At 33.8% G+C, this 14,687-nt stretch overlaps 1 protein-coding gene across 5 annotated transcripts in view; it reads right to left on the bottom strand.

The window, feature by feature from the left end:
* The window catches only part of PHIP (PHIP subunit of CUL4-Ring ligase complex), a 125,773-nt gene that overhangs the window by 20,785 nt on the left and 90,301 nt on the right, over nt 1-14,687 (bottom strand). For 4 of the 5 annotated variants that reach the window (XM_082474069.1, XM_082474067.1, XM_082474068.1 and 1 more), the window contains 8 exons: nt 12,045-12,164; nt 10,502-10,609; nt 9,802-9,926; nt 9,589-9,671; nt 6,519-6,630; nt 6,279-6,340; nt 3,688-3,843; nt 2,498-2,618 (listed from right to left, as the gene is read on the bottom strand). In XM_082474069.1, coding sequence (XP_082330195.1) covers nt 2,498-2,618; nt 3,688-3,843; nt 6,279-6,340; nt 6,519-6,630; nt 9,589-9,671; nt 9,802-9,926; nt 10,502-10,609; nt 12,045-12,164 — 887 coding nt within the window. The remainder of the gene's footprint in view (nt 1-2,497; nt 2,619-3,687; nt 3,844-6,278; nt 6,341-6,518; nt 6,631-9,588; nt 9,672-9,801; nt 9,927-10,501; nt 10,610-12,044; nt 12,165-14,687) is intronic. The other variant, XM_082474070.1, reaches the window with a different exon arrangement.

Here is a 14,687-nt window from a genome sequence, read left to right as displayed (position 1 = left end):
ACAGCTTGCTTATGAGATACAAAAATATAAAAATATGGTGAACATGTTAGTTTACTAAGAAACCCAACGAAATGAAAATTAATTTTTTTTTTACACTAAATTGACAATGCAGTTGATCCTTGAACAATGGGGGAGTTAGGGGCACTGGCCCTCCCTGAAGTCTAAAATCCGAATACAACTTTAGAGTTGGCCCTCCGTATCGGAGGTTCCGCATCCATGGATTCAATCAACCATGGATCATGTAGTACTATAGGTACGTATTTATTGAAAAAGAAATCCATGTATAAGTGGACCTGTGCAGTTCAAACCCATGCTGTTCAAGAGTCAACTGTACTAAAATTTTGGTGTTTTATTATTTTATTTCAGTAACTAAAGAAAAATCCAAAGGCAGACTCTAGAATATCATCCAACTTAAAATGATAAGGAAGAAAATACTCAGAAAATGTTACTTATGTGTGACCAGAAAACAATTATATGGAATTTTAAAAGAATTATATATAATTATGGATACAGAAGCATACAGAAAAGCTTCTGTGCATTTCCAATAGCATTTACAAGGCTCATTCTAATAAAAGAATCACAGGCCATTTTCAGAGTACCCTATAGAAACTGTGTATAAGATAAGGCATGAGGTTTTAATATCAGTAGGGCAAACTGACAGTGGTTTAAGACTGAACTAGAAGTATCAAAGAGGAAAACTACAAACTGCAACAAGTCTGAAGCCAGTGAGTAGAGAAGAAGCAAAAAAGCTCGAAACAGTGAAACAGCACATGAAGGCATCATTATTATGAAATAAGAACATAACTCAGGTCTACAACTACATCATTTGGTTAAAAATCAGGCAGTTTCTAATTTACGTAAGGACTCTGTTCCAAAAGACTTTTTTCCTGAGTTGGTTACTAAGCTAGGCTAATGCCGAGAAGCCTAATTAAGCTGTAATGTATATTGAAATACAGTGCACCTTAGCAATTCTCAGGTTGAGCAGTATTTCTATGAGAAAGTATATTTTTAACAATGGTGGGAGATGGCAGAAGTTTATCTTTCTAGATGTAGTCCAACTACTAGCGTGTAGAAAACAGTTCTTTCTCTCCCTTTTATCCTCCCATGTCTTGTTCCATCTCTGAAGCATGGGGTGTAACTCCTAAGGTTTAACAACTTAGGGGCTTAGAGAGAAATAAGGATATAGTTAAGAATTTCTTCTCCATTTCCTGTCTTAAACCTTTAACATGTAATGTTGAAAATGATTTACTTAAAGAAGTGTGCTTCAAGAGGAGATGGCTGGGAGGCACATATCACAGGTGATTTCCTCCTCATCTCAATGCTTCTGACAAATACTAATGAAGCAGCGGCAGAAATACCTAACAAGATCAGAACGTAAAGTCCAACGCCTTAGTTTTCTTTATTCCAGGAGGCTCTCGGTGAAGTGACTCTGACCAGCAGGAGGCATCTGGCAATGTCTAGAGACACTTTTGGTTTTTACAACTAGGGGCTGCTATGGCACTTAAGGGTAGAGGCAAAGGACAGCCCCTCATAATGAAGAATTTTCCAGCCCTAAATGTCAGTAATGCTTTTGTTGAGAAACCCTACCTTAGTCAGTAAGGAATAACAAATGGTGTTTTCAGCGCCAGGTACACACACTATCAAATTAGAATTATAATTTAAGTATTAAAAAGAACTAAAGGCACATTTCACACAGAAAAATATGAATACAAAATATGATTAAAAACTTCCCTAAGTTAAAATAAACAGTAGTGTAAAGAACTGCAGTACTATAAAACTGGTCACAAAAATAAAGTTTTAATGCAATTATTATTTAAGTTAAAATGTTGTTGGCCTGCTAATAAGCAAAAGTCATAAGAAATGTGAAAGCTAAAAGTCTGATTTCATTACGTGAAAACAATGGACTTAACCTCACTTTTTGATAAGACATTTTAGGTAATAAACCTACAAAGCCTGCCCAACATTAGAACTCAGTGTTTACCAAAATTGTTAACCAGCATACGCAAATTAACTGAAATTACATCTTTTTAAAACTCTAGTTATATTTCAAGCTAAGCTACAACTATAAAAAGTACCCCAAATTTTCCTAATTTCATTTTTCAGAAGTATTCATAAGCTAAATAAATAAGAGAACACACAGTTTTTAATATTATCCTATGAAAAAATCCATGAACAAATATTTCAATGGGATATCTCGGAGAAATTAGAATACGCTGGACTGTTTCATAAAACACAATACACACACAGTGACCATCAAGTCACATTTGTTTCTAAGTGTGGTCTGCAGAGCAGCAGCGCCAGCATCACCGGGAACTTGTCAGAAACGCAACCTCAGGTCCTACTCTAAACCTACTACCAGATTCTACATTTTAACAAGATCCCCAAGGTGATTTGCATGCACATGGAAGTTTGAGAAACACGGCTAGAGAGGATCAGTAAAAGGGTGAAAGAATCACTTAGCTTTCTTTTGGTAGTAGCTACAGCAAATGGTTCTAACCTGTAAAACCTGTTTTCCAGTCTTTGTTTAATTGTACTTAAATCCGTTGGATATGCCACTACAGTGCAATACATGGGATAGGCTTGTAAATCCACAGGAGCCACAAATGCTGAAGCAATATCTAAGATAAACAAACAAATACGTTTATAAATTTATTTTTGTACTGCTTAAAATACTTCAAAATTCTGCTTGAATTAAGCTTTAAATTCTAATCCACATAACCATTAGTCTACCACTATCTTCTGATAGACAATACATACAGTTTAGCTAACACATAGTCTCACTTTTTATTATGTCTACATTTATACTGCAAAATTCTAGGAGTATTTGTTATTTATGGATTCCTTAGAAGAAAAGAGATGACAGACAATATATAAAGCTGACTTATTAAAGAACATCCACATGTATTTCTATAATTAAAACCAGGCCATTCCTGAATCTATGTTATGTGTTTGACAGTAATTGTTTTGACATAATTACTAAAATTACCTAAGATAGTATCTGAGACAATAATTCATTAAGTGTTGCCCATATTTTAAAAGACTTCAGATGAAAATATCATCCAACATGTGTCTCCAATATCTTCAGCTCTTATTCATGTTAATTTCTCCCTTAGACTCTTTAAAGCTCATTCCTTACTGAAAGTCTAGGTTAATACAAACCACCACACTAGTTTAGAGTTATTTTGGGCACCAAAAGTTCAGATAATCATGCTTTGTGGTCATTGTTCTTTTTCCTTTTTTTTAAATAAAGCAAAGCAGTTCATTTACCCTCTCCCTTCCCTTTACAAATATTCTATTGTGTATACCTGTATCAAGTTAAGAGGAAAACTGGTACAGTTACCCATATAATTCAGCTTTCAGCCCTCCTCTTTCAAGTCGCATCATGTCAGCTTGAGTATGTCAAGGATTTTAAAATTAGGTTCTGGAGGATCTAGGTTTTTCAACGGTACCCCTGGTGTTTCTGGGGTCCCTCACTCTGAAATTCAGCTAGAGCAACCTCATTTATAACTGTTTTAGATATTTAAGCCCTGTGTAAAATCGCATTAAAAAAAAAAAAACCACTTAAAAATGTTTGAAAACAATGACATGATATTATGGAAAAAAGTTTTGCTTGAATAATAATATTTTTCCTTTCCTTTGCTTTCTGGCAACATCTTCTATCTATATTCATGTGTTACTATTATTTACCTAGTGTCATTAACTGGTTTATTCCTGTAACAATTCTTTCACATTCTTCATCCCTGGGATTGGAACCCCATTCACCATCAAGAGGCTTATAGATCAATGATCTGCATTCAACATCAGTTAAAGGAACACTGGTACCTAGTTCTTCAGGAAATACAGCTGAAATACAAAGAAAGAAAGCGGATTTAGTGAAAATATGTGTTAATTTACTAATATTTAGGTTACCTTTAGAAATTAGAGTTAATATTGTTATAAAATTAAAGTATAATTTTGTAAAGGTTTGGTAAGTATATTCTTTATTTTCATTAAAGGAAAGTATGTTTCAAGGGTCAATAAAATTTATTCTTTAAAACATTAATTTCATAATTCTCTAGATGAGCAGATAATTACTTCTCCAAAATTATACCTGACAACTTGCTCTATTATCAGTTACAGGTGAAGGAGAAAGTATTCCTATAAAATGATGCAAATTTAAAGTTTTCTGAATCATTTCATAATGTGTAATCTCCATGTTTACTTTGATAAAACGCACAGGTGAAACTGAGCAAAAGTGGTATTCTTTCAGAAATGCTTCAATCAAAGGCTCAGTTTTTTTCAAATGTGGGAACAGAGACAATTATGACTACTGACAGATGATTCTTACACTTTCTGCTCTTAAATGATGAAGGTATGCTTTCTGCATGCCTGAATCTTTAACAGAATCATTAGGGGGTGGTGGTGACATAAAATCTACAAATCTGCCAAGCAATTTTTTCTTTGAACTAGACTTCATGAGAGAAACATTTCGAAATATGCTATTATTTGTTTACAAAATTTCTCCTCCTCCCAAAATGTAATTAAACTCTATGAGTGCCTACGTACGTGTATCCAAATAGAATAAAAACAACAAAAATCACCCCCTCCACATAGCAATATATTCAGGTAGGAGACAAGTAGTATATTACTGTCACTAATTCATTTCAAGAAATACCCCAGACATTACAACATCGATTAGCTTCATTTCTCTCATATTCACAATAGTCTGATGTGACTTCAAATTCAAACCTTCACAAAGGAGAGAAATAAAACCAGAAGATAAGCCATGTAACACATTTAGAAGTTGATTAAGATATTTTAAACAGCTCTAATTTAGCAATGAGATGAAAAAGACATTATTGGTATTGGTATCTCAAAGTGATAATTTCTAGAAAGTATTAGTTTTGAACAAAATCAGCATGACCATTTTCTCATTTCTAAGATTTACTAGATTGGGTTTACTTTTTCCAGGTTGCCTTTTCTCTGCTTTTTTAGAATACAATAACTAGTGAGGAACTCCATTTATAAATGATTATTTCTACTATGTTACAAGTCAGGCTTTTTTTTCTTTTTGTTTTTTAAAATCTTTATTCTTACATGATCGTAAAAGTAACATACTATTAAAAAAATCAAACAATACAGAATAATGTAAAAGATAATTTGTGGAAGTCCTCATATCCCCACCCTTTATAAATGATCAGTATTAATAATCTGGTATATATCCCTTTAAACCTTTTTAGGCATATACAATTGTGTGTGTTGTATTTTTTTTTTAACTGAAACAAACATGGACAATGAAATAGAAAGGAAATGCAATCTCCAGGCTTCAGCCACATTGGTCTTTTCTCAGTTCCAGGAAGATGTCATACTCACTGCCTAAGGCTAACTCCCAAATCCTAAGGCAATGCGTCAGGCCATATGCAAGATGACGGTTATTATTATTAATTGTAATTACCTACTCATTGAGCCCTTACATGTGTCAGGCTCTATAATAAGCACTTTACACATATGATATCATTTAATCCTCATAGCAGCCCTCTAAGGAAAGTATTAGTTTACACAGTTGCAAAAGCTGAATCCTAAGAATCTGGAGTTTTGAGATTTAAAGGAATTTGTCAAGATGACATAGATAAAAGACAGCAGAGCTAGGATAGAAATCTACATCTCACTCAAAAGCCTGAACTCTCAGTACTACATTGTATTCTATGTATTCTGCTGGAGTTACAAAAATATCTTTGATCCCAAGTGCTCATCTTCTAGAGCAGCGGTCCCCAAACTTTTCAGCACCAGGGACCAGTATCATAGAAGACAATTTTTCCACGGACGGGAGGTGGGGGTGGGGGGTTTGGGGGCGGAGTGGGATATGGCTCAGGCGGTGATGCGAGTGATGGGAGCAGCAGATGACGCTTTGCTCGCTTGCCCACCGCTCACCTCCTGCTGTGCGGCCCAGTTCCTAACAGGCCACGGACCAGTACCGGTCCGCTGCCCGGGGGTTGGGGATCCCCGTTCTAGAGTGAATAATAATTAGCAAATCAGTATCGTATTCTGCTGTAATTAATTTCAACCTTCCCTGTTAAATTACAAATTCCAAGTGGGCAAGGATTGTGTCTAATTTTTTCACTGTTATGCCTCCCCTACCCTCCAGGGTCAATAATAGGTGCGTAATAAATATTTGTGGAATGAATATTTTCTACTTGGTCTTCATGAAGAACTCTTTGTAGTTGCAAGTTAGCAAATCAGATTTTTATTTAAGAAATTAATTCCATAATACAGACACAAAAAGCTTAACCTACACTTACCATTGTTAGGTATAAGCTCCATATCCCAAGGACTCATCTTTTCTGTATCTCCATTGTCCCAGCTTAAAGGAAGGAAAACCTTTATATTAAAAAATCTAAATATTGCATTGCAATTTTAATAAAATCACATTGTAAAAATAATTACTTCAGTGTTTAAAAGTAGTATCTTTATCATTTTATTAACAGACGGGAAAACATTCAAAACAAGTTAGGCCGAACCAAAATACAATACTTCCTTACCAAACATTATAACACTGAAACAAACTATCAGGGTACTCAGGCTGAAGAGGTTCCTGGCTTTCAATTGTTCCAAACCACCAGGCATCATCTATGACTGATCTGAAACGGTCACCTGGACAAGAATAAAAGCCATCTCATTACTCTGAAATGAAACGCTGCTGTTGTTAGTCCTCTTTCCTTTAAGGCACTTAAACTGCCTGTATGATTTTAAAAGACCTATGAAAAATGACCTACACACTCCAAAATAAATAAGTAAATAAATAAAATCAGCAATACTGAGGGAAAAAGTTATTTAATAAGCACACCTGAAGTGTGACCGACTTTTAGCACCATTTTTTACATTTTATTACGGTAAGGAGAAATTCACTCTTATCTTAAACATTTTTACCAATCTAGCACATCATTAGGACTATGCACAAATTTTTCATTCAAATAAAAACACAGATAATTTCTTCCCAACAAATATTTATAGTCTATCTTTAATTTCTTACTTTCTGTAGGGAAGTTCCTCTAACCAACAATTAAGAGTCCAGGCTAAAAACAAACCAAACAAGAACAATCCAACCTGCTTTCCTTTGACTCAAATCACCCTTAAGTTACTAACACTCATCTATACACTCACTTTCCCTTTCCTATAGAAACAAATAAAAAAGAAACAAAAACAACTAATCTTTGTAATAGTTTTGATCCAAGATTGGTTGAATCTGTGGAGGCAGAACCCATGGGTACGGAGGGCCAACTATATAGCATAAAATGAATTTAAAAAAGAAAAGAAATTTAATGACAAAAAAGAAAGCTGGAGTCAGGCTAAATTAACAGAACACAACTGCATGTTGTTGAGTTATATATATGTGTATATATATACTCTGAGTGGGTATGCACTGGGATCAAATTTAGATTCAAATTCAAGCATTCTAACAGCCAATGTTAAGAGGGAAACATGATGTATTACTAGACTAAGAGTCTCTCATTGCTCCTCAGATGCATATTAGTGACACTACCCTTAGTGAGAAGCTAATATATAATTTAATAAACAGCACTACTGACACCTCCGACACCTTACAGTAAACATAATAATGAGTTTCATAAAGCTATTTCTTACAATCCTATTGTACCTAGACTGACGACATTATGCTAAAGAGGAAGAAATGGATAATGTGTGCCTGACCACAATGAATGATACTGCAGGCGAATGGCAATAAATTTAAGCAAGGAATACAGTCTACCAGAGCAAGCCTTAAACATACCTGAGGACAGGCTGAAGTAATTATTATTGATGTAATTTTAAATGGCAGTTGGTCGATACATGCAAATATCTTCAGAAATAGAAGACTAACTAGTATTAACTTTAGAAGAAATAGTAATCTATAAATTTAGGTGAGAAAAATGATAAGATCCAAATGAGAACATTCTGATGTACATCCATTTGAAATATCTCTCTGATCTGTCCAATGCTTGCCGTATTCCTTTGCTTAGGTTGTCAGTGCATTTCTAGAATGTTCTCCTGGACTCTGACTGCTAATATTTGTTCCGCCAATTTACTGGCGGATGCGTGTCCTCAAAAATAAGAGATGAAATTGATATTATCAACTAACACATGTAAATAATTTAAAAAATCATATGTACCAAAGGCTTACATCTAAAACCAAGAAGAACTTTTAACTCTTTCTTCTTGAATTTACTTACAGTTTTCTAAATAATGAGTATATAGCTATTTCTTCACTCATCAATTTTAGACATTAAGTATTGGTCTCTCTCCATATAACTGTATATAAAGGGTATGTGCATTTTATTTAATCCATATTCAGTCTTCCTTTGTCATGACTACACTGTATAAATATTGTTTGCTAATAAGCCAAACAGCACACAATTCCTTTCCTATATAATTTTGTATAATTGCTTCATTTTCTTATGGTTGGTTTTCTCTGAATTTATGATTATGTCTTCCCACATTCTCTAATAGCTCAAACTATAAAACACTCTTCAATATATAATTTCCCACAAAGTCAAACATGTTATATACAATTTATCAGTTTCACTTTTTTTTTCCTGATGATTTCACTCTTAGAGGACAATGTTTTCGGGACTGTTTGTTTTACAGACTTGCTGAACAGATGCTATCCTGAGACTTCTGTTGACTGTTATTTGGGAATTCCTTTCGGTGCTTTCCTGTTCTGAATTTCCTGTCTCCTGCAGAGATTCCGTGTCTTTTTCTTTACTCCCTTATTTGATGGAACACATCTTTCAAAGCTTCCAGAGAAATGGCACATGGGTGTAAATTTTTTTCTTAACTTGCATGTCCCTAATTTTAATGACTTGCATTTCCATAATTTTTCTTTTTACAGCACACATGTAAATTTCTACGTTTACCAAGACCAAACAAGAGACAACAAATCACCACACAAAGGCCTTCCAATGGCACTGGAAGAGGGATGAAATGCCACGTCAACTGATGTGCTTTTTCAAACCAAATAAGCCATATAGGCACCAGAGTCTACTCCACGATGACAGAGTGGCCCTGTCTGAAATTTTTAAAAGGAATACTCTAGAAAATAGCACATCCATCTGTACATAAATTAATGCACCTTAAATGCCTGGAGACTTTTAAGGATTTTAGAAGTTTTTTTTTGAGTCTTGATTACAGTATTAGCTTTAATTTTAACAGAGTTAACCAATAAAAGAAAAATGTCAGTTCAGTTTTAGTCCCAGTCCAAATTTTTAAACATTTTGAACTGGAAGACTTCTTTTGCTTCAAGTTTGAATTCTGTCATTAATTCCTTTGGATAAAAAGTTAATTCAGCACATAAAACAGCAGAAGGAATAGCTATAAACAATCTTATACATAGTTAAGAAATATAAGAGAGAAAATGTTTGGAATTTCAGCATCACCTAGATTAAAAGTATTTTCATTCTTAAAAATAAATAAATAAATTCCTGACACAATATCTTACTTTCTTATTAACATTCCTGCAAATGGCAAGATTTCTGATTATCTTTACCTAAATTATGAAAAATAGAAAGTCAATTATTAGATAAAGCAAACATTACGGCTTCTAAATAAATTACCCACCTATATTCCACCGCCTATATTTTGCATCGTCAAATTGTTGTCTCAAGACTAGGAAATCTATAACATCAGGCATATCATGGTACCTAAGTACAAACAGAAACAAACTGATTAGGTCATATATTTACAAATATCTAAAAGGCGTTCAAATTTATCTGGATCTTGAAAAATAATCTACAATACTAAGAAACTATTGCCTCTTTCAACAGTCCTTACTTCATGGTAAATGATCCACCGGTCAGTTTACCAGTATCAGGATCCAGAAAAGCAAGTTTAAGGCAGCAAAGGGTAGGCAATCCCACTTCATACTTTATGCCGACTATTTTCATCAGTTCTTGTTCCTGAGGAAGATACAGAAAATAAGCAACCATCTTCACAAAATAAACTGCTAAAACATAATAAAAAAAATTATCCATTTTAATATTGATCTAGGTGATTACTCTGTATGTATATGTAAAAATCCATTGAGCTGTGTACTTATCGGTGTACTTTACAGTATGCAAGTTATATCTCAATTTAAAAAAGAGAAAACAAAAGAAAGAAAAAAAAAAAAGAAAAAGGAAAACTTTAGCGAAATAAGAATTTTCTAACACAGTTCCAAGGACCTGGAAATAATTTTAAACTACTGCTGATAAACCTAGAAATACTTGCAAATTTACAAAGATGAAGTTTGCCTTAGATGTTAATGTTGTCCAGTTCTCACCATAATTACATTTTATTCCCAACTTATAAACTATTGGAATATATAAATTCAATCTTAGGTTTCTTTAGAAATTAAACACCTTCTACTTCCCAGATTGTTTCAATTAGAAAAGGTATCTTCATGATACAGTTTCTTATAGTGAAAATAGTAACACTCAATACAATTTCCTCTATAATTGCATCTTTTTGGACTATTAAATTATAAACACCATACCCGTAGTTCCATTTTATGCCATGGCTGTTTTTTGGGATTGATACTATAAATTTTATTTTTCCGGGCCATTTCAACATATGCTTCATGTCCTTGTCGGAAATAATAAACCTAAAAAGTAAATAAAGTCACAATTTTAAAACTTGAATGTGTTTCCTTTGACGCAAGATGCACGGTATCAGCTGAAACTGCAGAGAGAATTTAATGTCCTTTAAACTAAAAGAAATTCTAATATTTTGATTTTTTTCCCCTTCTTTTCCTCAAGCTGTCCTACTGTCACTTAATCATAACTATAGTGTTCTAAATAACATTAAGAGGTTAGGATAAGCAGTTATTTTTTGGCTTTTTGGTTTCACCATTTTATTTTTGGATTCAAAATAAGTTAATTTATGTTGTATAATAAAGTAAGTTGTAACTAGGGGTCGTGTTTAGTTGATTATTCACCTACTTTTATAGCAAGCAGTTTGTACAAATGCAGGAAACTTTAAAATGAAAAATATATTTTCATATATATTTTCACATATATTTTATCATTATAAAGAGAGCAAGGCATATATTTATCCTCATTTATGGAGGTCAAATTTAAGTGACTCCTGACTACCACCCTGGAGAACTGGTACGTGAATACAGCAGTCTGAGCCCAAGTGTTCTTCCCACGACGCTTCCCACGATAAATAGTTGAGCTTGTTAAAAAATGCTGCTGGAATTTCAAAAAATGCTATTAAGTTCTTAGCAATATTTTGGGATACCCATTAGCTTACACACATTCATTCTATTCATTAATATCATTATTGCTCCAGCTGCCTGGAACTTTAGAGTTACTTACTCTTGTATTAAAAAGTTTTTGTTTTCCTTTTTTTTTAAAACTGTCAACTGCCACCTGTCACTTTCTACTGTTAGTGTGCTCTGCTAAAGAAGCCTCTATTTTAATTCCCAACTTACTACTATGAATCTACTGAACACCAGATAACCCTGCCTCTTAACATTTATGCATAAAACAAGGAGACATGAACTCCTGAGTGGAAAAGTTTGGTCTAATATCTTACATTTTCATTTCATATTCACAAGAACATAGTCCAAAACGATGGCCAACCATATTTTCTTAAAAATGAAATGATATTCGAATAGATTTTTTTTAAGGTCTAAGAAACATATTATGAACATTATAGTTATTTAAATAAAATACTTTTATGAAATAAAATGCTGAATTTTGTTTTTCCTTTACCATATAAATATAACTTAGGAAAAAGAAAACTGGCCATAAAATCCTCTTATTAAAAAATACGTATTAGTTTTTAAAATGTCAACAAAACCTCTATTCTCTTACAATATTTAGTTTGCTATTGCAATTTTTACAGTAGCCTCAAAAAAGATCATCAGTAAAGCTTTCCTCCTAATTTTCCTTTTTCCATATACAGCTACAAATATGTAAAATGAGATACTTTATAAAACTGCTGCAATTTTCTAGAGTTCTGTTTCAAGAGCTATAAAAAGTATTTAGTTACTTGAATGAAACAAAGGATATTTTTTAAAAGTTAAAAAATACCTCATCACCCATTTGTGGCACAAATGGACATCTTCGGGGGAGAGTATCTGTAATCCATGTTGAAGGTAACCATTCTTCTAACGTCAAACCATTTTCCGTTAGTTCTCCCACAGCCAATCTCTAAGTGTAAAACAATATAAAGTAATACTATCATGAAAGCATTCATCTATCAATCTGCCCTTTAAAATAACTACAAAGGTAGTTTAAAAAATAAAAGGGGAAGGGATCTTTGTACAAAAATGTATATTAAGTATTAAAAACCTTACTCTGGGAAGATGGCAGCAGTGGCAGTATAGTTATATTCGATTTCTCCAAATCACTCCATAAAAAAAGAACTAGATAAACCAAAGCTCTACAGACAATATTCAAAACAAAACTAGGTGACAAGATATTCCCATAAACACTGAAGTATAAGCTCTGTCTCCTTTCTTTTGTCTCAAAATTCTATCAGTTTCATAAACACTCCATGTAACAGACCAAAGCATATTCGAGATTTTATTTTAAAAAATCCTAGTCATAAGCGTGTTAGTAAGAACTAAGTAAGATATTCTCATATGGGCTGAGCAGTGCCAAGATACAGAAGGCTAACTGTTTCCATGGGCTGGGCATTATACTTCCACATAGCCCAAGAATATTCCTTTAACTCCTTTTAAAGTAGCCATTTCACACACAAGCTTCTAAAAAAAATTTTTTTTCAGATTTTTTTTTTTTTTTTCAAACAGAATGCTGTCAAGCCAGGTCTCTTACTTTTGTGAATAGGCCTTTGAGAAAAAGCTAAAATTTTCTGGTCACCTACAGGTGGCCATCATAGTCTGGATATTGGTACCTTAAGACTTTGGAAAAATGGACTTTCTAAGAGCTGAAACCTAACATATGTAAGTAGAGACAGAGAAACTTCATGCAGTTGATTAAAAATGTTTTGGTTCAGTGTTTGTAAACTAAGATTTCTAAATTTTATTCTCTTGCGTTAAAAAAAAAAAAAAAGGGTGGTTATAAGGTAGTTATCACTGTGAGTTAATGAAAGTTCATGAAAAGAAAAAAGGTCATAATGGGTGTCGAGAACACTACCTGCAGCAGGTATGCTATAGTTGCTACTTAATACTCATTTTCCTATTAACTCTTCTTCCTATTAACCACCTTTGTTTGTATTTCTCAGTTAAGCACATCAGGAGAACTCTCTCTGGAGAGTAAGGGAGGGGTAAAGGACTTTGGCATTTACTATACGTGAGATGGATCCATTGGAGAATTTTAGGCAGAAGAGTGATAGGATCTGACATATTTTAAAAGGATCACTCTGGATGCATCAGAGCAGGCATCTGCAAATTATGGCCCATGGTCCAAGTCCAGCCCACTATCTTCTTTCATAAATCAAATTTTATTGGAACAAAGCCATACCCATTCGTTTATGTATTGTCTAGGGCTGCTTTTAGGCTACATTGGTGGAGTAGCTGGCCCTCTACAGAAAGTTTGTTGATCCCTGCTTTAGAAAACAGAGCCTAGGGGGATGAGGGTAGAAGCAGGAAGAGAGATGGAAGGCTACTGCAGTAATACAAGTGAGAGTTCACGGTAGCTCACACTAGCATGATAACAAAAGTGGTGAGAACAGTCAAGTGCTGAATGTATTTTAGAAGACAGAGCCATGATAATAATTCCCTGATGGACTGAATGTGGAATGACAGAAAAAGAAGAATTACAGGGTTTTGGTGTAAACAACTGGAGTTGTCACTGCTGAGATGAGGAAGGCTGAAGTGCAGCACGTTAGAGAGGAAAGCTTAGAAAATAAATTTTGTTATGTGTTAGATTTGAGATGTAAAGCCACATGACATGTGAACAGTTATTTTATCCACAAGTAGTTACTGAGTAGCCAGTACTGTTATGCACTGAGCACATCACAGAGTGAGATCCACAGATCGTATCCGTCTTACATATGGTGAGGTGTTCAGTTAAAGTGTCTGAAAAAGGTTTCCTTTGACTTAGTAAGAAGAAAGAAAGGTCGGAAAAGTCTAAAAACTACTTATTCCAGCCTCAATATGAACCATTAATACACTAAGGCAAGCATTTCTTCCCAGAATGTCGATTAGGATAGCTAACAACTCTTACACGAGAAGTAATCATATTTATAACTGTAAGACTGTGGCACAGACAAGAATCATTATGATAAACATTATGACAATTCCTCAACAATTCTTGGGGAACCTAGAAGTTTTAGTTAAAGTAGATTTCTGTCAGTTAGTACTTACAACCACTTCGGGGATAAAATGCATTGACATGTCTCTAAATTTCCAGCCTCATGAACTGTGATTTCTTTAATTTTGGAGATACAGGTAACTGATTTATTTCCTTTCTATCCATGGATATTCTTCTAGGTCCACCTAAAATTTTATTTCTTCTGGAAAGCTTATGTGAAACTCTAAGATAAGATGGCCCCATTTGGTTTCTGAGTTATTATCTATAAAATTACTTTGCCAATCAAACATATTTTATCATGTGATATTTATTCTATTTTTTTTGGGGGGGGGATTCAAACAACTTGTTAGTCACACATTGTTTCTGGAGCAAGTACTACGTCTTACACTTCTTTTTATCCACTGTATTGCTTTATAAACTGCAGGCACCAGATAAAGATTCATTGCTCTGATTTCC

This window comes from Balaenoptera physalus, assembly GCF_965194825.1.
Source record: "Balaenoptera physalus genome assembly, chromosome: 9".
In the NCBI taxonomy this organism is placed as follows: domain Eukaryota; kingdom Metazoa; phylum Chordata; class Mammalia; order Artiodactyla; family Balaenopteridae; genus Balaenoptera; species Balaenoptera physalus.
This window is presented reverse-complemented; position numbering and strand designations above follow the sequence as displayed.